The 20,742-nt window shown below is 54.0% G+C and overlaps 1 protein-coding gene across 2 annotated transcripts in view; it reads left to right on the forward strand.

Moving 5' to 3' along the window:
- Positions 1-2,382, forward strand: part of sptlc3 (serine palmitoyltransferase, long chain base subunit 3) — an 88,969-nt gene extending 86,587 nt beyond the window's left edge. For both annotated transcript variants that reach the window (XM_045702284.2, XM_082965727.1), the window contains one exon: positions 1,362-2,382. In XM_045702284.2, coding sequence (XP_045558240.1) covers positions 1,362-1,481 — 120 coding nt within the window. In that variant the 3' untranslated portion in view covers positions 1,482-2,382. The remainder of the gene's footprint in view (positions 1-1,361) is intronic.
- The last annotated feature ends 18,360 nt before the right edge of the window (positions 2,383-20,742 follow it).

Consider the following 20,742-nt stretch of genomic DNA (forward strand, 5'->3'; position numbering starts at 1 on the left):
TCCCTCTCTCTCCCCCTCTCCCCCTCTCTCTCTCTCTCTCTCTCAATTAGTTTCAATTTCTCTCTCCCTCTCTCTCCCCCTCTCTCCTTCTCTCTCAATTAATTTATATTTCTCTCTCCCCCTCTCCCCCTCTGCCACTCTCTCTCCCTCTCTCTCCCCCTCTGCCACTCTCCCTCTCTCTCTCGCTCTCTCTCTCTCAATTCATTTACATTTCTCTCTCTCTGCCGCTCTCCCTTCCTCCCTCTCTCTCTCCCTCTCCCTCTCTCTCTCACTCTCTCTCAATTAATTTCAATTTCTCACTCTCTCCCACTCTCCCTCTCTCTCTTCCCCTCTCCTTCCCTCTCTCTCTCCCTTTCTCCCCCTCTCTCTCTCTCAATTAGTTTCAATTTCTCTCTCTTCCTCTCCCTCCTTCTCTCTCAATTCATTTCAATTTCTCTCTGTCTACCGCTCTCCCTCCCTCCCTCTCTCTCTCCCCCTCTCCCTCTCTCTCTCTCTCTCAATTAATTTCAATTTCTCTCTCTCCCTCTCCCTCTCTCTCTCAATTAATTTCAATTTCTCTCTCCCTCTCTCTCAATTAATTTCAATTTCTCTCTCTCTACCGCTCTCCCTCCCTCCCTCTCTCTCTCCCTCTTTCTCTCCCTCCCTCTCTCTCAATTAATTTCAATTTCTCTCTCCCTGTCTCCCCCCCTCTCTCTCTCCCCTCTCTCCCCCTCTCCCTCTCTCCCCCTCTCCCGCTCTCTCCCCCCTCTCCCTCTCTCTCTCTCTCCCCTCTCCCTCTCCCTCTCTCTCTCCCCCCCTTTCCCTCTCCTTCCCTCTCTCTCCCACTCTCCCTCCCTCTCTCTCTTCCCCTCTCCTTCCCTCTCTCTCTCCCTCTCTCCCCATCTCTCTCTCTCTCAATTAGTTTCAATTTCTCTCTCTTCCTCTCCCGCCTTCTCTCTCAATTCATTTCAATTTCTCTCTGTCTACCGCTCTCCCTCCCTCCCTCTCTCTCTCAATTGATTTCAATTTCTCTCTCTCCCTCTCCCTCTCTCAATTAATTTCAATTTCTCTCTCCCTCTCTCTCAATTAATTTCAATTTCTCTCTCCCTATCTCTCTCCCTCTTTCTCTCCCTATCTCTCTCAATTAATTTCAATTTCTCTCTCCCTCTCCCTCTCTCTCCCCCTCTCTCCCCCCTCTCCCTCTCTCTCTCCCCCCTCTCCCTCACTCTCCCCCTCTCCCTCGCTCTCCCCCTCTCTCCCTCTCTCTCCCCCCCTCTCCCTCTCTCTCCCCTCTCTCCCTCTCTTTCCCCCCTCTCCCTCTCTCTTTCCCCCCTCTCCCTCTCCCCCCCCCCCCCCTAACAGTATATTTTCCTCCTCCCCAGGTGTTGTTTGATCTGAACGAGTTAGGAGATGATTTGTGTCTGAAGTTCTCCCGGAGGAAATATTCTCCTCGTCCACAACAACACAACAACAACAACACAGACTTTGAGCTGGACAGTTAGCCAATAGACTGATAGGATAACCCCTGACCTCTGACCTCCCATCTCTGCACTGAGAGACTGTAACGGTGGTTCCACGCTGACAGGGAATGGCCATACGTCCCAATAATTTCTCCTTTATCCCAAAGTTGTGCACTTGTGCTCTCCTCCCCACACGCATGTTAAAAACATTGGATTGGTGTAAGCATGGGTTAGACAGTGTCTAGTACCATGTGTCTTGTACCAGATCATAATGGGAAGTGAACAGGTCGTACATGGTTTGATTTTGGGAACAGCAGGTGGGCCTCTGCCTTCCCTGCCAGTCCAATACACAGAGAGAGTGGGGTCTCACCTCTACCAGTCCAATACACAGAGAGAGTGGGGTCTCATCTCTACCAGTCCAATACACAGAGAGAGTGGGGTCTCATCTCTACTAGTCCAATACACAGAGAGAGTGGGGTCTCACCTCTACCAGTCCAATACACAGAGAGAGTGGGGTCTCATCTCTACTAGTCCAATACACAGAGAGAGTGGGGTCTCATCTCTACTAGTCCAATACACAGAGAGAGTGGGGTCTCATCTCTACCAGTCCAATACACAGAGAGAGTGGGGTCTCATCTCCACCTTATACAACCAAAAGGAATGTCCAGTGCCCAAAGTGCTGCTGGTCTGTTCTGTATATAATAGTGTGTGTTCATATTAGAATGTAAATTAACAGATCATATAATTCGGATCGTTATACAAGGCAACCAATCGTTCCAGGCTGCCTTTGTAAATAAGAATGTGTTCTTAATTGACTGGCCTGATTTTTAAATAAATGTCAAATTAATGAATTGATTTGAAATGTATGAAAGCCAGAGGCAGAGAAAGATGTCTGTCTCTTGGTATTTTATGATGTTTATTAAATGTTGCTTTGTTACCGTAACTCTTGGTTCTTCACCGAGATGGTTGCAGTGGCTCTTGTCATTTTACACCTAAAGACATCATGCATTTCCCCCCCCCCAGCATGTTTTCCATGTGCTTCTGAACTCGCATTGATGATAATGTTGTGTTATGACGTGATAATAACATACTATCGGCTGAATCTGATGCTGAAGAAAACTACCTTTCTCATCAAAGAAACTGTTTTAGTTCCAGAATGTTCCATTAAAAGTCATGTTGTCTACGGCAAACCAGAATAATACAATAACAGTTCATGTAGAAATTACCAATCTGACACGCAATGAAATCTCAACAGATCTTTGCATAGAAATGAACTAGATGTCTTGGCTTCTCGTTCTGTGGCAAGGCTTTAGATGTAGTTTTTAACAGCTTAATTGTACGGTTTAAAGAAGTGCTAGCCTTTTCTCCCTATCTGAGTGAGTAGTGTGAAGGCAGGTACTGTAAGTATTCATGGTATGCATCATCTGAGCCAACAGTAACCAAACCTAGCAACTAGCACAATAGAGATCAACCTTGTCCCAAATGGCACCCTATTCCCTATTTAGTGCATTACTTTTGACCAAACCCCACAGAGTGTAGGGAGTCATTTGGAACGCTACCCCGGGATTCTGTTGGTATGGGGTAATGACCGTTTGATTAACACACACACACAGGCAGGAAGGAATTTACACAGATGATAAATACTTCACAATGTGTCATATTCAGTCTAGTCTGCACTTGTTTTGCTGTACCCCAACGGCATGATGAAATATTTGTGTATTTTCCATCACATAAACAACACAGTGATCACCTTTTACAAGGCTGACTGGAGAAATACTAAGAAAGGGCTGTTAGCATTGATGAAAGTGTAAGTCGTTTTGGGGTCCATTTTGCATATTCAAAATGATGCTACAATGTTTGTCACACGTCTAAGCATTATGTTCTGGTTATGAAAGAGCTGTCCTCACTAAACCCTTATAGGACTCTGGTTATGAAAGAGCTGTCCTCGCTAAACCCTTACAGGACTCTGGTTGTGAAAGAGCTGTCCTCGCTAAACCCTTACAGGACTCTGGTTGTGAAAGAGCTGTCCTCGCTAAACCCTTACAGGACTCTGGTTGTGAAAGAGCTGTCCTCACTAAACCCTTACAGGACTCTGGTTGTGAAAGAGCTGTCCTCACTAAACCCTTACAGGACTCTGGTTGTGAAAGAGCTGTCCTCACTAAACCCTTACAGGACTCTGGTTGTGAAAGAGCTGTCCTCACTAAACCCTTACAGGACTCTGGTTGTGAAAGAGCTGTCCTCACTAAACCCTTACAGGACTCTGGTTGTGAAAGAGCTGTCCTCACTAAACCCTTACAGGACTCTGGTTGTGAAAGAGCTGTTCTCACTAAACCCTTACAGGACTCTGGTTGTGAAAGAGCTGTCCTCACTAAACCCTTACAGGACTCTGGTTGTGAAAGAGCTGTCCTCACTAAACCCTTACAGGACTCTGGTTGTGAAAGAGCTGTCCTCACTAAACCCTTACAGGACTCTGGTTGTGAAAGAGCTGTCCTCACTAAACCCTTACAGGACTCTGGTTGTGAAAGAGCTGTCCTCACTAAACCCTTACAGGACTCTGGTTGTGAAAGAGCTGTCCTCACTAAACCCTTACAGGACTCTGGTTGTGAAAGAGCTGTCCTCACTAAACCCTTAGAAGGATAGAGAGAGAGAGAGAGAGCGAAGGATGGAGAGAGAGAGAGAGAGCGAAGGATAGAGAGAGAGAGCGAAGGATAGAGAGAGAGAGAGAGAGAGAGAGAGAGAGAGCGAGCGAAGGATGAGAGAGAGAGAGCGAGCGAAGGATGGAGAGAGAGCGAGCGAAGGATGGAGAGAGAGAGAGCGAGCGAAGGATAGAGAGAGAGCGAGCGAAGGATGGAGAGAGAGCGAGCGAAGGATGGAGAGAGAGCGAGCGAAGGATGGAGAGAGAGAGCGAGCGAAGGATGGAGAGAGAGCGAGCGAAGGATGGAGAGAGAGAGCGAGCGAAGGATGGAGAGAGAGAGCGAGCGAAGGATGGAGAGAGAGCGAGAGAGCGAGCGAAGGATGGAGAGAGAGCGAGAGAGCGAGCGAAGGATGGAGAGAGAGAGAGAGAGAGCGAAGGATGGAGAGAGAGAGAGCGAGAGCGAAGGATGGAGAGAGAGAGAGAGAGAGAGCGAAGGATGGAGAGAGAGAGAGAGAGAGCGAAGGATGGAGAGAGAGAGAGAGAGCGAAGGATGGAGAGAGAGAGAGAGAGGAGCGAAGGATGGAGAGAGAGAGAGAGAGAGCGAAGGATGGAGAGAGAGAGAGCGAGCGAAGGATGGAGAGAGAGAGAGCGAGCGAAGGATGGAGAGAGAGAGAGAGCGAGCGAAGGATGGAGAGAGAGAGAGAGCGAGCGAAGGATGGAGAGAGAGAGAGAGCGAGCGAAGGATGGAGAGAGAGAGAGAGCGAGCGAAGGATGGAGAGAGAGAGAGAGCGAGCGAAGGATGGAGAGAGAGAGAGAGAGCGAGCGAAGGATGGAGAGAGAGAGAGAGAGAGCGAGCGAAGGATGGAGAGAGAGAGAGAGAGAGCGAGCGAAGATGGAGAGAGAGAGAGCGAGAGCGAGCGAAGGATGGAGAGAGAGAGCGAGCGAAGGATGGAGAGAGAGAGCGAGCGAAGGATGGAGAGAGAGAGCGAGCGAAGGATGGAGAGAGAGAGAGAGAGAGAGAGCGAGCGAAGGATGGAGAGAGAGAGAGAGAGCGAGCGAAGGATGGAGAGAGAGAGCGAGCGAAGGATGGAGAGAGAGAGAGAGCGAGCGAAGGATGGAGAGAGAGGGAGAGCGAGCGAAGGATGGAGAGAGAGGGAGAGCGAGCGAAGGATGGAGAGAGAGGGAGAGCGAGCGAAGGATGGAGAGAGAGAGAGCGAGCGAAGGATGGAGAGAGAGAGAGAGCGAGCGAAGGATGGAGAGAGAGAGAGAGAGCGAGCGAAGGATGGAGAGAGAGAGAGAGCGAGCGAAGGATGGAGAGAGAGAGCGAGCGAAGGATGGAGAGAGAGAGAGAGAGCGAGCGAAGGATGGGGAGAGAGAGAGAGAGAGAGAGCGAGCGAAGGATGGAGAGAGAGAGAGAGAGCGAAGGATGGAGAGAGAGAGAGAGAGAGCGAAGGATGGAGAGAGAGAGCGAGAGCGAGCGAAGGATGGAGAGAGAGAGAGAGAGAGAGAGAGCGAGCGAAGGATGGAGAGAGAGAGCGAGCGAAGGATGGAGAGAGAGAGCGAGCGAAGGATGGAGAGAGAGAGAGAGAGCGAGCAAAGGATGGAGAGAGAGAGAGAGAGCGAGCAAAGGATGGAGAGAGAGAGAGAGCGAGCAAAGGATGGAGAGAGAGAGAGAGCGAGCAAAGGATGGAGAGAGAGAGAGAGAGAGCGAGCGAAGGATGGAGAGAGAGAGAGAGAGAGCGAGCGAAGGATGGAGAGAGAGAGAGCGAGCGAAGGATGGAGAGAGAGAGAGAGCGAGCGAAGGATGGAGAGAGAGAGAGAGCGAGCGAAGGATGGAGAGAGAGCGAGCGAAGGATGGAGAGAGAGAGAGAGAGAGCGAGCGAAGGATGGAGAGAGAGAGAGAGAGCGAAAGATAGAGAGAGAGAGAGAGAGAGCGAAGGATAGAGAGAGAGTGAGCGAAGGATAGAGAGAGAGAGCGAAGGATAGAGAGAGAGAGAGAGCGAAGGATGGAGAGAGAGAGAGAGCGAGCGAAGGATGGAGAGAGAGAGAGAGAGAGCGAGCGAAGGATGGAGAGAGAGAGAGAGAGAGCGAGCGAAGGATGGAGAGAGAGAGAGAGCGAGCGAAGGATGGAGAGAGAGAGAGAGCGAGCGAAGGATGGAGAGAGAGAGAGAGCGAGCGAAGGATGGAGAGAGAGAGAATGAAGGATAGAGAGAGAGAGAGAGAGAGCGAAGGATGAGAGAGAGAGAGAGAGCGAAGGATAGAGAGAGAGAGAGCGAAGGATGGAGAGAGAGAGCGAGCGAAGGATGGAGAGAGAGCGAGCGAAGGATGGAGAGAGAGAGAGCGAGCGAAGGATAGAGAGAGAGAGAGCGAGCGAAGGATGGAGAGAGAGCGAGCGAAGGATGGAGAGAGAGAGTGAGCGAAGGATGGAGAGAGAGAGCGAGCGAAGGATGGAGAGAGAGAGCGAGCGAAGGATGGAGAGAGAGAGCGAGCGAAGGATGGAGAGAGAGAGCGAGCGAAGGATGGAGAGAGAGAGCGAGCGAAGGATGGAGAGAGAGAGAGAGAGCGAGCGAAGGATGGAGAGAGAGAGAGAGAGAGCGAGCGAAGGATGGAGAGAGAGAGAGAGAGAGCGAGCGAAGGATGGAGAGAGAGAGAGCGAGCGAAGGATGGAGAGAGAGAGAGAGCGAGCGAAGGATGGAGAGAGAGAGAGAGCGAGCGAAGGATGGAGAGAGAGAGAGCGAGCGAAGGATGGAGAGAGAGCGAGCGAAGGATGGAGAGAGAGAGAGAGAGAGCGAGCGAAGGATGAGAGAGAGAGAGAGAGCGAAGGATAGAGAGAGAGAGAGAGAGCGAAGGATGGAGAGAGAGAGTGAGCGAAGGATAGAGAGAGAGAGCGAAGGATAGAGAGAGAGAGCGAAGGATGAGAGAGAGAGAGAGCGAAGGATGGAGAGAGAGAGAGAGCGAGCGAAGGATGGAGAGAGAGAGAGAGAGAGCGAGCGAAGGATGGAGAGAGAGAGAGAGAGAGCGAGCGAAGGATGGAGAGAGAGAGAGAGAGAGCGAGCGAAGGATGGAGAGAGAGAGAGAGAGCGAGCGAAGGATGGAGAGAGAGAGAGAGAGCGAGCGAAGGATGGAGAGAGAGAGAGAGCGAGCGAAGGATGGAGAGAGAGAGAGCGAGCGAAGGATGGAGAGAGAGAGAGCGAGCGAAGGAGAGAGAGAGAGAGAGCGAAGGATAGAGAGAGAGTGAGCGATGGATAGAGAGAGAGAGCGAAGGATGAGAGAGAGAGAGAGAGAGAGAGCGAAGGATAGAGAGAGAGCGAAGGATGGAGAGAGAGAGAGAGAGAGCGAAGGATGGAGAGAGAGAGAGAGAGCGAGCGAAGGATGGAGAGAGAGAGAGAGCGAGCGAAGGATGGAGAGAGAGAGAGAGCGAGCGAAGGATGGAGAGAGAGAGAGAGACGAGCGAAGGATGGAGAGAGAGAGAGCGAGCGAAGGATGGAGAGAGAGCGAGCGAAGGATGGAGAGAGAGAGCGAGCGAAGGATGGAGAGAGAGCGAGCGAAGGATGGAGAGAGAGAGCGAGCGAAGGATGGAGAGAGAGAGCGAGCGAAGGATGGAGAGAGAGAGAGCGAGCGAAGGATGGAGAGAGAGAGAGAGAGAGCGAGCGAAGGATGAGAGAGAGAGAGAGCGAAGGATGGAGAGAGAGAGCGAGCGAAGGATGGAGAGAGAGAGCGAGCGAAGGATGGAGAGAGAGCGAGAGAGCGAGCGAAGGATGGAGAGAGAGAGAGCGAGCGAAGGATGGAGAGAGAGAGAGCGAGCGAAGGATGGAGAGAGAGAGAGAGCGAGCGAAGGATGGAGAGAGAGAGAGCGAGCGAAGGATGGAGAGAGAGAGAGAGAGCGAGCGAAGGATGGAGAGAGAGAGAGAGACGAGCGAAGGATGGAGAGAGAGAGAGAGCGAGCGAAGGATGGAGAGAGAGAGAGCGAAGGATGGAGAGAGAGAGAGCGAAGGATGGAGAGAGAGAGAGAGAGAGCGAAGGATGGAGAGAGAGAGAGCGAGCGAAGGATGGAGAGAGAGAGAGCGAGCGAAGGATGGAGAGAGAGAGAGAGAGAGCGAAGGATGGAGAGAGAGAGCGAGCGAAGGATGGAGAGAGAGAGAGAGCGAGCGAAGGATGGAGAGAGAGAGAGAGCGAGCGAAGGATGGAGAGAGAGAGAGAGCGAGCGAAGGATGGAGAGAGAGAGAGAGCGAGCGAAGGATGGAGAGAGAGAGAGAGAGAGCGAGCGAAGGATGGAGAGAGAGAGAGAGAGCGAGCGAAGGATGGAGAGAGAGAGAGAGAGAGCGAGCGAAGGATGGAGAGAGAGAGAGCGAGAGCGAGCGAAGGATGGAGAGAGAGAGCGAGCGAAGGATGGAGAGAGAGAGCGAGCGAAGGATGGAGAGAGAGGAGAGAGAGAGAGCGAGCGAAGGATGGAGAGAGAGAGAGAGAGCGAGCGAAGGATGGAGAGAGAGAGCGAGCGAAGGATGGAGAGAGAGAGAGAGCGAGCGAAGGATGGAGAGAGAGGGAGAGCGAGCGAAGGATGGAGAGAGAGAGAGAGCGAGCGAAGGATGGAGAGAGAGGGAGAGCGAGCGAAGGATGGAGAGAGAGAGAGCGAGCGAAGGATGGAGAGAGAGAGAGAGCGAGCGAAGGATGGAGAGAGAGAGAGAGAGCGAGCGAAGGATGGAGAGAGAGAGAGAGAGCGAGCGAAGGATGGAGAGAGAGAGAGAGCGAGCGAAGGATGGAGAGAGAGAGAGAGCGAGCGAAGGATGGAGAGAGAAAGAGAGAGCGAGCGAAGGATGGGGAGAGAGAGAGAGAGAGCGAAGGATGGAGAGAGAGAGAGAGAGAGCGAAGGATGGAGAGAGAGAGCGAGAGCGAGCGAAGGATGGAGAGAGAGAGAGAGAGAGAGAGCGAGCGAAGGATGGAGAGAGAGAGCGAGCGAAGGATGGAGAGAGAGAGCGAGCGAAGGATGGAGAGAGAGAGAGAGAGCGAGCAAAGGATGGAGAGAGAGAGAGAGAGCGAGCAAAGGATGGAGAGAGAGAGAGAGAGCGAGCGAAGGATGGAGAGAGAGAGAGAGAGCGAGCGAAGGATGGAGAGAGAGAGAGAGAGAGCGAGCGAAGGATGGAGAGAGAGAGAGCGAGCGAAGGATGGAGAGAGAGAGAGAGCGAGCGAAGGATGGAGAGAGAGAGAGAGCGAGCGAAGGATGGAGAGAGAGAGAGCGAGCGAAGGATGGAGAGAGAGAGAGAGAGAGCGAGCGAAGGATGGGAGAGAGAGAGAGAGAGCGAGCGAAGGATGGAGAGAGAGAGAGAGAGCGAAGGATGAGAGAGAGAGAGAGAGAGCGAAGGATAGAGAGAGAGTGAGCGAAGGATAGAGAGAGAGAGCGAAGGATAGAGAGAGAGAGAGAGCGAAGGATGGAGAGAGAGAGAGAGCGAGCGAAGGATGGAGAGAGAGAGAGAGCGAAGGATGGAGAGAGAGAGCGAGCGAAGGATGGAGAGAGAGAGCGAGCGAAGGATGGAGAGAGAGAGCGAGCGAAGGATGGAGAGAGAGAGCGAGCGAAGGATGGGAGAGAGAGAGAGAGCGAGCGAAGGATGGGGAGAGAGAGAGAGAGCGAGCGAAGGATGGAGAGAGAGAGAGCGAGCGAAGGATGGAGAGAGAGAGAGCGAGCGAAGGATGGAGAGAGAGAGAGAGCGAGCGAAGGATGGAGAGAGAGAGAGAGCGAGCGAAGGATGGAGAGAGAGAGAGCGAGCGAAGGATGGAGAGAGAGCGAGCGAAGGATGGAGAGAGAGAGAGAGAGAGCGAGCGAAGGATGGAGAGAGAGAGAGAGCGAAGGATAGAGAGAGAGAGAGAGAGCGAAGGATAGAGAGAGAGTGAGCGAAGGATAGAGAGAGAGAGCGAAGGATAGAGAGAGAGAGCGAAGGATAGAGAGAGAGAGAGAGCGAAGGATGGAGAGAGAGAGAGAGCGAGCGAAGGATGGAGAGAGAGAGAGAGGAGCGAGCGAAGGATGGAGAGAGAGAGAGAGAGAGCGAGCGAAGGATGGAGAGAGAGAGAGAGAGCGAGCGAAGGATGGAGAGAGAGAGAGAGAGCGAGCGAAGGATGGAGAGAGAGAGAGAGAGAGCGAGCGAAGGATGGAGAGAGAGAGAGAGAGAGCGAGCGAAGGATGGAGAGAGAGAGAGAGAGAGCGAGCGAAGAATGGAGAGAGAGAGAGAGCGAGAGCGAGCGAAGGATGGAGAGCGAGAGCGAGCGAAGGATGGAGAGCGAGAGCGAGCGAAGGATGGAGAGAGAGAGCGAGCGAAGGATGGAGAGAGAGAGAGCGAGCGAAGGATGAGAGAGAGAGAGAGCGAAGGATGAGAGAGAGAGAGCGAAGGATGAGAGAGAGAGAGAAGGATGGAGAGAGAGAGAGAGAGCGAGCGAAGGATGGAGAGAGAGAGAGAGAGAGCGAGCGAAGGATGGAGAGAGAGAGAGAGAGAGCGAGCGAAGGATGGAGAGAGAGAGAGAGAGCGAGCGAAGGATGGGAGAGAGAGAGAGAGAGCGAGCGAAGGATGGAGAGAGAGAGAGAGCGAGCGAAGGATGGAGAGAGAGAGAGAGCGAGCGAAGGATGGAGAGAGAGAGAGAGAGACCGAGCGAAGGATGGAGAGAGAGAGAGAGAGCGAGCGAAGGATGGAGAGAGAGAGAGAGCGAGCGAAGGATGGAGAGAGAGAGAGAGAGAGTGAAGGATGGAGAGAGAGAGAGAGCGAGCGAAGGATGGAGAGAGAGAGAGAGCGAGCGAAGGATGGAGAGAGAGGAGAGAGCGAGCGAAGGATGGAGAGAGGGAGCAAGCGAAGGATGGAGAGAGATAGAGAGGTGAGCGAAGGATGGAGAGAGATAGAGAGAGCGAGCGAAGGATGGAGAGAGAGAGAGTGAGCGAAGGATGGAGAGAGAGAGAGAGAGAGCGAGCGAAGGATGGAGAGAGAGAGCGAGCGAAGGATAGAGAGAGAGCGAGCGAAGGATAGAGAGAGAGAGAGTGAAGGATAGAGAGAGAGAGAGAGCGAAGGATGGAGAGAGAGAGAGAGAGAGCGAGCGAAGGATGGAGAGAGAGAGAGAGCGAAGGATGGAGAGAGAGAGAGAGAGCGAGCGAAGGATGGAGAGAGAGGGAGAGCGAGCGAAGGATGGAGAGAGAGGGAGAGAGAGGGAGAGCGAGCGAAGGATGGAGAGAGAGGGAGAGCGAGCGAAGGATGGAGAGAGAGAGAGCGAGCGAAGGATGGAGAGAGAGAGAGAGCGAGCGAAGGATGGAGAGAGAGAGAGAGCGAGCGAAGGATGGAGAGAGAGAGGGAGCGAGCGAAGGATGGAGAGAGAGAGAGAGCGAGCGAAGGATGGAGAGAGAGAGAGCGAGCGAAGGATGGAGAGAGAGAGCGAGCGAAGGATGGAGAGAGAGAGCGAGCGAAGGATGGAGAGAGAGAGAGAGCGAGAGAGCGAAGGATAGAGAGAGCGAGAGAGCGAAGGATAGAGAGAGAGAGCGAGCGAAGGATAGAGAGAGAGCGAGCGAAGGATAGAGAGAGAGAGAGCGAAGGATGGAGAGAGAGAGAGAGAGCGAAGGATGGAGAGAGAGCGAGAGAGCGAGCGAAGGATGGAGAGAGAGAGAGAGAGAGCGAGCGAAGGATGGAGAGAGCGAGCGAAGGATGGAGAGAGAGCGAGAGAGAGCGAGCGAAGGATGGAGAGAGAGAGAGAGCGAGCGAAGGATGGAGAGAGAGAGAGAGAGACCGAGCGAAGGATGGAGAGAGAGAGAGAGCGAAGGATGGAGAGAGAGAGAGCGAAGGATAGAGAGAGAGAGAGTGAGCGAAGGATAGAGAGAGAGTGAGCGAAGGATAGAGAGAGAGAGCGAAGGATAGAGAGAGAGAGAGAGAGAGAGAGAGAGCGAAGGATGGAGAGAGAGAGAGAGCGAAGGATGGAGAGAGAGAGAGAGCGAAGGATAGAGAGAGAGAGCGAAGGATAGAGAGAGAGAGAGAGAGCGAAGGATGAGAGAGAGAGAGAGAGCGAAGGATAGAGAGAGAGAGCGAAGGATAGAGAGAGAGAGAGAGAGCGAGCGAAGGATGGAGAGAGAGAGAGCGAGCGAAGGATGGAGAGAGAGAGAGCGAGCGAAGGATGGAGAGAGAGAGAGAGCGAGCGAAGGATGGAGAGAGAGCGAGCGAAGGATAGAGAGAGCGAGCGAAGGATAGAGAGAGAGAGAGCGAAGGATAGAGAGAGAGAGAGAGAGAGAGAGCGAAGGATGGAGAGAGAGAGAGAGAGAGAGCGAAGGATAGAGAGAGAGAGAGAGAGCGAAGGATAGAGAGAGAGTGAGCGAAGGATAGAGAGAGAGTGAGCGAAGGATAGAGAGAGAGAGCGAAGGATAGAGAGAGAGAGAGAGAGAGAGAGAGAGAGAGAGAGAGCGAAGGATGGAGAGAGAGAGAGCGAAGGATGGAGAGAGAGAGAGAGCGAAGGATAGAGAGAGAGAGCGAAGGATAGAGAGAGAGAGAGAGAGCGAAGGATGAGAGAGAGAGAGAGAGCGAAGGATAGAGAGAGAGAGCGAAGGATAGAGAGAGAGAGAGAGAGAGAGAGAGCGAGCGAAGGATGGAGAGAGAGAGAGCGAGCGAAGGATGGAGAGAGAGCGAGCGAAGGATGGAGAGAGAGAGAGCGAGCGAAGGATAGAGAGAGAGCGAGCGAAGGATGGAGAGAGAGCGAGCGAAGGATGGAGAGAGAGAGCGAGCGAAGGATGGAGAGAGAGCGAGCGAAGGATGGAGAGAGAGAGCGAGCGAAGGATGGAGAGAGAGAGCGAGCGAAGGATGGAGAGAGAGAGAGAGCGAGCGAAGGATGGAGAGAGAGCGAGAGAGCGAGCGAAGGATGGAGAGAGAGCGAGAGAGCGAGCGAAGGATGGAGAGAGAGAGAGCGAGCGAAGGATGGAGAGAGAGAGAGAGAGAGCGAAGGATGGAGAGAGAGAGAGAGAGAGAGCGAAGGATGGAGAGAGAGAGAGAGAGAGAGCGAAGGATGGAGAGAGAGAGAGAGAGAGCGAAGGATGGAGAGAGAGAGAGAGAGAGCGAAGGATGGAGAGAGAGAGAGAGAGAGCGAAGGATGGAGAGAGAGAGAGCGAGCGAAGGATGGAGAGAGAGAGAGCGAGCGAAGGATGGAGAGAGAGAGAGAGCGAGCGAAGGATGGAGAGAGAGAGAGAGCGAGCGAAGGATGGAGAGAGAGAGAGAGCGAGCGAAGGATGGAGAGAGAGAGAGAGCGAGCGAAGGATGGAGAGAGAGAGAGAGCGAGCGAAGGATGGAGAGAGAGAGAGAGCGAGCGAAGGATGGAGAGAGAGAGAGAGAGCGAGCGAAGGATGGAGAGAGAGAGAGAGAGAGCGAGCGAAGGATGGAGAGAGAGAGAGAGAGCGAGCGAAGAATGGAGAGAGAGAGAGCGAGAGCGAGCGAAGGATGGAGAGAGAGAGCGAGCGAAGGATGGAGAGAGAGAGCGAGCGAAGGATGGAGAGAGAGAGCGAGCGAAGGATGGAGAGAGAGAGAGAGAGAGAGAGCGAGCGAAGGATGGAGAGAGAGAGAGAGAGCGAGCGAAGGATGGAGAGAGAGAGCGAGCGAAGGATGGAGAGAGAGAGAGAGCGAGCGAAGGATGGAGAGAGAGGGAGAGCGAGCGAAGGATGGAGAGAGAGGGAGAGCGAGCGAAGGATGGAGAGAGAGGGAGAGCGAGCGAAGGATGGAGAGAGAGAGAGCGAGCGAAGGATGGAGAGAGAGAGAGAGCGAGCGAAGGATGGAGAGAGAGAGAGAGAGCGAGCGAAGGATGGAGAGAGAGAGAGAGAGCGAGCGAAGGATGGAGAGAGAGAGCGAGCGAAGGATGGAGAGAGAGAGAGAGAGCGAGCGAAGGATGGGAGAGAGAGAGAGAGAGAGAGCGAGCGAAGGATGGAGAGAGAGAGAGAGAGCGAAGGATGGAGAGAGAGAGAGAGAGGAGCGAAGGATGGAGAGAGAGAGCGAGAGCGAGCGAAGGATGGAGAGAGAGAGAGAGAGAGAGAGAGCGAGCGAAGGATGGAGAGAGAGAGCGAGCGAAGGATGGAGAGAGAGAGCGAGCGAAGGATGGAGAGAGAGAGAGAGAGCGAGCAAAGGATGGAGAGAGAGAGAGAGAGCGAGCAAAGGATGGAGAGAGAGAGAGAGAGCGAGCAAAGGATGGAGAGAGAGAGAGAGAGCGAGCGAAGGATGGAGAGAGAGAGAGAGAGAGCGAGCGAAGGATGGAGAGAGAGAGAGAGAGAGCGAGCGAAGGATGGAGAGAGAGAGAGCGAGCGAAGGATGGAGAGAGAGAGAGAGCGAGCGAAGGATGGAGAGAGAGAGAGAGCGAGCGAAGGATGGAGAGAGAGCGAGCGAAGGATGGAGAGAGAGAGAGAGAGAGAGCGAGCGAAGGATGGAGAGAGAGAGAGAGAGCGAAGGATAGAGAGAGAGAGAGAGAGAGCGAAGGATAGAGAGAGAGTGAGCGAAGGATAGAGAGAGAGAGCGAAGGATAGAGAGAGAGAGAGAGCGAAGGATGGAGAGAGAGAGAGAGCGAGCGAAGGATGGAGAGAGAGAGAGAGAGAGCGAGCGAAGGATGGAGAGAGAGAGAGAGAGAGCGAGCGAAGGATGGAGAGAGAGAGAGAGCGAGCGAAGGATGGAGAGAGAGAGAGAGCGAGCGAAGGATGGAGAGAGAGAGAGAGCGAGCGAAGGATGGAGAGAGAGAGAATGAAGGATGAGAGAGAGAGAGAGAGAGCGAAGGATGAGAGAGAGAGAGAGAGCGAAGGATAGAGAGAGAGAGAGAGCGAAGGATGGAGAGAGAGAGCGAGCGAAGGATGGAGAGAGAGCGAGCGAAGGATGGAGAGAGAGAGAGCGAGCGAAGGATAGAGAGAGAGAGAGCGAGCGAAGGATGGAGAGAGAGCGAGCGAAGGATGGAGAGAGAGAGTGAGCGAAGGATGGAGAGAGAGAGCGAGCGAAGGATGGAGAGAGAGAGCGAGCGAAGGATGGAGAGAGAGAGCGAGCGAAGGATGGAGAGAGAGAGCGAGCGAAGGATGGAGAGAGAGAGCGAGCGAAGGATGGAGAGAGAGAGAGAGAGCGAGCGAAGGATGGAGAGAGAGAGAGAGAGAGCGAGCGAAGGATGGAGAGAGAGAGAGAGAGAGCGAGCGAAGGATGGAGAGAGAGAGAGCGAGCGAAGGATGGAGAGAGAGAGAGAGCGAGCGAAGGATGGAGAGAGAGAGAGAGCGAGCGAAGGATGGAGAGAGAGAGAGCGAGCGAAGGATGGAGAGAGAGCGAGCGAAGGATGGAGAGAGAGAGAGAGAGAGCGAGCGAAGGATGGAGAGAGAGAGAGAGCGAAGGATAGAGAGAGAGAGAGAGAGCGAAGGATAGAGAGAGAGAGAGAGCGAAGGATGGAGAGAGAGAGAGAGCGAGCGAAGGATGGAGAGAGAGAGAGAGAGAGCGAGCGAAGGATGGAGAGAGAGAGAGAGAGAGCGAGCGAAGGATGGAGAGAGAGAGAGAGAGCGAGCGAAGGATGGAGAGAGAGAGAGAGAGCGAGCGAAGGATGGAGAGAGAGAGAGAGCGAGCGAAGGATGGAGAGAGAGAGAGCGAGCGAAGGATGGAGAGAGAGAGAGCGAGCGAAGGAGAGAGAGAGAGAGAGCGAAGGATAGAGAGAGAGTGAGCGATGGATAGAGAGAGAGAGCGAAGGATAGAGAGAGAGAGAGAGAGAGAGCGAAGGATAGAGAGAGAGCGAAGGATGGAGAGAGAGAGAGAGAGAGCGAAGGATGGAGAGAGAGAGAGAGCGAGCGAAGGATGGAGAGAGAGAGAGAGCGAGCGAAGGATGGAGAGAGAGAGAGAGCGAGCGAAGGATGGAGAGAGAGAGAGAGCGAGCGAAGGATGGAGAGAGAGAGAGCGAGCGAAGGATGGAGAGAGAGCGAGCGAAGGATGGAGAGAGAGAGTGAGCGAAGGATGGAGAGAGAGTGAGCGAAGGATGGAGAGAGAGAGCGAGCGAAGGATGGAGAGAGAGAGCGAGCGAAGGATGGAGAGAGAGAGAGAGAGAGAGCGAGCGAAGGATGGAGAGAGAGAGAGCGAAGGATGGAGAGAGAGAGCGAGCGAAGGATGGAGAGAGAGAGCGAGCGAAGGATGGAGAGAGAGCGAGAGAGCGAGCGAAGGATGGAGAGAGAGAGAGCGAGCGAAGGATGGAGAGAGAGAGAGCGAGCGAAGGATGGAGAGAGAGAGAGAGCGAGCGAAGGATGGAGAGAGAGAGAGAGAGAGCGAAGGATGGAGAGAGAGAGAGAGAGAGCGAGCGAAGGATGGAGAGAGAGAGAGAGAGAGAGCGAAGGATGGAGAGAGAGAGAGAGAGAGCGAAGGATGGAGAGAGAGAGGAGCGAAGGATGGAGAGAGAGAGAGAGAGAGCGAAGGATGGAGAGAGAGGAGAGCGAGCGAAGGATGGAGAGAGAGAGAGAGAGCGAAGGATGGAGAGAGAGAGAGAGCGAGCGAAGGATGGAGAGAGAGAGAGAGCGAGCGAAGGATGGAGAGAGAGAGAGAGCGAGCGAAGGATGGAGAGAGAGAGAGAGCGAGCGAAGGATGGAGAGAGAGAGAGAGCGAGCGAAGGATGGAGAGAGAGAGAGAGCGAGCGAAGGATGGGAGAGAGAGAGAGAGAGCGAGCGAAGGATGGAGAGAGAGAGAGAGAGAGCGAGCGAAGGATGGAGAGAGAGAGAGAGAGAGCGAGCGAAGGATGGAGAGAGAGAGAGAGAGAGAGCGAGCGAAGAATGGAGAGAGAGAGAGCGAGAGCGAGCGAAGGATGGAGAGAGAGAGCGAGCGAAGGATGGAGAGAGAGAGCGAGCGAAGGATGGAGAGAGAGAGAGAGAGAGAGAGCGAGCGAAGGATGGAGAGAGAGAGAGAGAGAGAGCGAAGGATGGAGAGAGAGAGAGAGAGAGCGAAGGATGGAGAGAGAGAGAGCGAAGGATGGAGAGAGAGAGAGAGAGAGCGAAGGATGGAGAGAGAGAGAGCGAGCGAAGGATGGAGAGAGAGAGAGCGAGCGAAGGATGGAGAGAGAGAGAGAGCGAGCGAAGGATGGAGAGAGAGAGAGAGCGAGCGAAGGATGGAGAGAGAGAGAGAGCGAGCGAAGGATGGAGAGAGAGAGAGAGCGAGCGAAGGATGGAGAGAGAGAGAGAGCGAGCGAAGGATGGAGAGAGAGAGAGAGCGAGCGAAGGATGGAGAGAGAGAGAGAGAGCGAGCGAAGGATGGAGAGAGAGAGAGAGAGAGCGAGCGAAGGATGGGAGAGAGAGAGAGAGAGCGAGCGAAGGATGGAGAGAGAGAGAGAGAGAGAGCGAGCGAAGGATGGAGAGAGAGAGAGCGAGAGCGAGCGAAGGATGGAGAGAGAGAGCGAGCGAAGGATGGAGAGAGAGAGCGAGCGAAGGATGGAGAGAGAGAGAGAGAGAGAGAGAGCGAGCGAAGGATGGAGAGAGAGAGAGAGAGCGAGCGAAGGATGGAGAGAGAGAGCGAGCGAAGGATGGAGAGAGAGAGAGAGCGAGCGAAGGATGGAGAGAGAGGGAGAGCGAGCGAAGGATGGAGAGAGAGGGAGAGCGAGCGAAGGATGGAGAGAGAGGGAGAGCGAGCGAAGGATGGAGAGAGAGAGAGCGAGCGAAGGATGGAGAGAGAGAGAGCGAGCGAAGGATGGAGAGAGAGAGAGAGCGAGCGAAGGATGGAGAGAGAGAGAGAGAGCGAGCGAAGGATGGAGAGAGAGAGAGAGCGAGCGAAGGATGGAGAGAGAGAGAGAGCGAGCGAAGGATGGAGAGAGAAGAGAGAGCGAGCGAAGGATGGGGAGAGAGAGAGAGAGAGAGAGCGAGCGAAGGATGGAGAGAGAGAGAGAGAGAGCGAAGGATGGAGAGAGAGAGAGAGAGAGCGAAGGATGGAGAGAGAGAGCGAGAGCGAGCGAAGGATGAGAGAGAGAGAGAGAGAGAGAGCGAGCGAAGGATGGAGAGAGAGAGCGAGCGAAGGATGGAGAGAGAGAGCGAGCGAAGGATGGAGAGAGAGAGAGAGAGCGAGCAAAGGATGGAGAGAGAGAGAGAGAGCGAGCAAGGATGGAGAGAGAGAGAGAGCGAGCGAAGGATGGAGAGAGAGAGAGAGAGCGAGCGAAGGATGGAGAGAGAGAGAGAGAGAGCGAGCGAAGGATGGAGAGAGAGAGAGAGAGAGCGAGCGAAGGATGGAGAGAGAGAGAGCGAGCGAAGGATGGAGAGAGAGAGAGAGCGAGCGAAGGATGGAGAGAGAGCGAGCGAAGGATGGAGAGAGAGCGAGCGAAGGATGGAGAGAGAGAGAGAGAGAGCGAGCGAAGGATGGAGAGAGAGAGAGAGAGCGAAGGATAGAGAGAGAGAGAGAGAGAGCGAAGGATAGAGAGAGAGTGAGCGAAGGATAGAGAGAGAGAGCGAAGGATAGAGAGAGAGAGAGAGCGAAGGATGGAGAGAGAGAGAGAGCGAGCGAAGGATGGAGAGAGAGAGAGAGAGAGCGAGCGAAGGATGGAGAGAGAGAGAGAGAGAGCGAGCGAAGGATGGAGAGAGAGAGAGAGCGAGCGAAGGATGGAGAGAGAGAGAGAGCGAGCGAAGGATGGAGAGAGAGAGAATGAAGGATAGAGAGAGAGAGAGAGAGAGAGCGAAGGATGAGAGAGAGAGAGAGAGCGAAGGATAGAGAGAGAGAGAGAGCGAAGGATGGAGAGAGAGAGCGAGCGAAGGATGGAGAGAGAGCGAGCGAAGGATGGAGAGAGAGAGAGCGAGCGAAGGATAGAGAGAGAGAGAGCGAGCGAAGGATGGAGAGAGAGCGAGCGAAGGATGGAGAGAGAGCGAGCGAAGGATGGAGAGAGAGAGCGAGCGAAGGATGGAGAGAGAGCGAGCGAAGGATGGAGAGAGAGAGCGAGCGAAGGATGGAGAGAGAGAGCGAGCGAAGGATGGAGAGAGAGAGCGAGCGAAGGATGGAGAGAGAGAGCGAGCGAAGGATGGAGAGAGAGAGAGAGAGCGAGCGAAGGATGGAGAGGAGAGAGAGAGAGCGAGCGAAGGATGGAGAGAGAGAGAGAGAGAGCGAGCGAAGGATGGAGAGAGAGAGAGCGAGCGAAGGATGGAGAGAGAGAGAGAGCGAGCGAAGGATGGAGAGAGAGAGAGAGCGAGCGAAGGATGGAGAGAGAGAGAGAGCGAGCGAAGGATGGAGAGAGAGAGAGCGAGCGAAGGATGGAGAGAGAGCGAGCGAAGGATGGAGAGAGAGAGAGAGCGAAGGATAGAGAGAGAGAGAGAGCGAAGGATAGAGAGAGAGAGAGAGAGCGAAGGATAGAGAGAGAGAGCGAAGGATAGAGAGAGAGAGCGAAGGATAGAGAGAGAGAGCGAAGGATAGAGAGAGAGAGAGCGAAGGATGGAGAGAGAGAGAGAGCGAGCGAAGGATGGAGAGAGAGAGAGAGAGAGCGAGCGAAGGATGGAGAGAGAGAGAGAGAGAGCGAGCGAAGGATGGAGAGAGAGAGAGAGAGCGAGCGAAGGATGGAGAGAGAGAGAGAGCGAGCGAAGGATGGAGAGAGAGAGAGAGCGAGCGAAGGATGGAGAGAGAGAGAGAGAGAGCGAGCGAAGGATGGAGAGAGAGAGAGAGAGAGCGAGCGAAGGATGGAGAGAGAGAGAGCGAGCGAAGGATGGAGAGAGAGAGAGAGCGAGCGAAGGATGGAGAGAGAGAGAGAGAGAGAGCGAAGGATAGAGAGAGCGAGCGAAGGATAGAGAGAGAGAGAGCGAAGGATAGAGAGAGAGAGAGAGAGAGAGAGCGAAGGATGGAGAGAGAGAGAGAGAGCGAAGGATAGAGAGAGAGAGAGAGAGAGCGAAGGATAGAGAGAGAGTGAGCGAAGGATAGAGAGAGAGTGAGCGAAGGATAGAGAGAGTGAGCGAAGGATAGAGAGAGAGAGAGAGAGAGAGAGAGAGAGAGAGAGCGAAGGATGGAGAGAGAGAGAGAGCGAAGGATGGAGAGAGAGAGAGAGCGAAGGATGAGAGAGAGAGCGAAGGATGAGAGAGAGAGAGAGAGCGAAGGATGAGAGAGAGAGAGAGAGCGAAGGATAGAGAGAGAGAGCGAAGGATAGAGAGAGAGAGAGAGAGCGAGCGAAGGATGGAGAGAGAGAGAGCGAGCGAAGGATGGAGAGAGAGAGAGAGCGAGCGAAGGATGGAGAGAGAGCGAGCGAAGGATAGAGAGAGCGAGCGAAGGATAGAGAGAGAGAGAGCGAAGGATAGAGAGAGAGAGAGAGAGAGAGCGAAGGATGGAGAGAGAGAGAGAGAGAGAGCGAAGGATAGAGAGAGAGAGAGAGAGCGAAGGATAGAGAGAGAGTGAGCGAAGGATAGAGAGAGAGTGAGCGAAGGATAGAGAGAGAGAGCGAAGGATAGAGAGAGAGAGAGAGCGAAGGATAGAGAGAGAGAGCGAAGGATAGAGAGAGAGAGAGAGAGAGCGAAGGATGAGAGAGAGAGAGAGAGCGAAGGATAGAGAGAGAGAGCGAAGGATAGAGAGAGAGAGAGAGAGAGCGAGCGAAGGATGGAGAGAGAGAGAGCGAGCGAAGGATGGAGAGAGAGCGAGCGAAGGATGGAGAGAGAGAGCGAGCGAAGGATAGAGAGAGAGCGAGCGAAGGATGGAGAGAGAGCGAGCGAAGGATGGAGAGAGAGAGTGAGCGAAG

Source organism: Salmo salar, chromosome 19, assembly GCF_965601325.2.
Source record: "Salmo salar chromosome 19, fSalSal1, whole genome shotgun sequence".
In the NCBI taxonomy this organism is placed as follows: domain Eukaryota; kingdom Metazoa; phylum Chordata; class Actinopteri; order Salmoniformes; family Salmonidae; genus Salmo; species Salmo salar.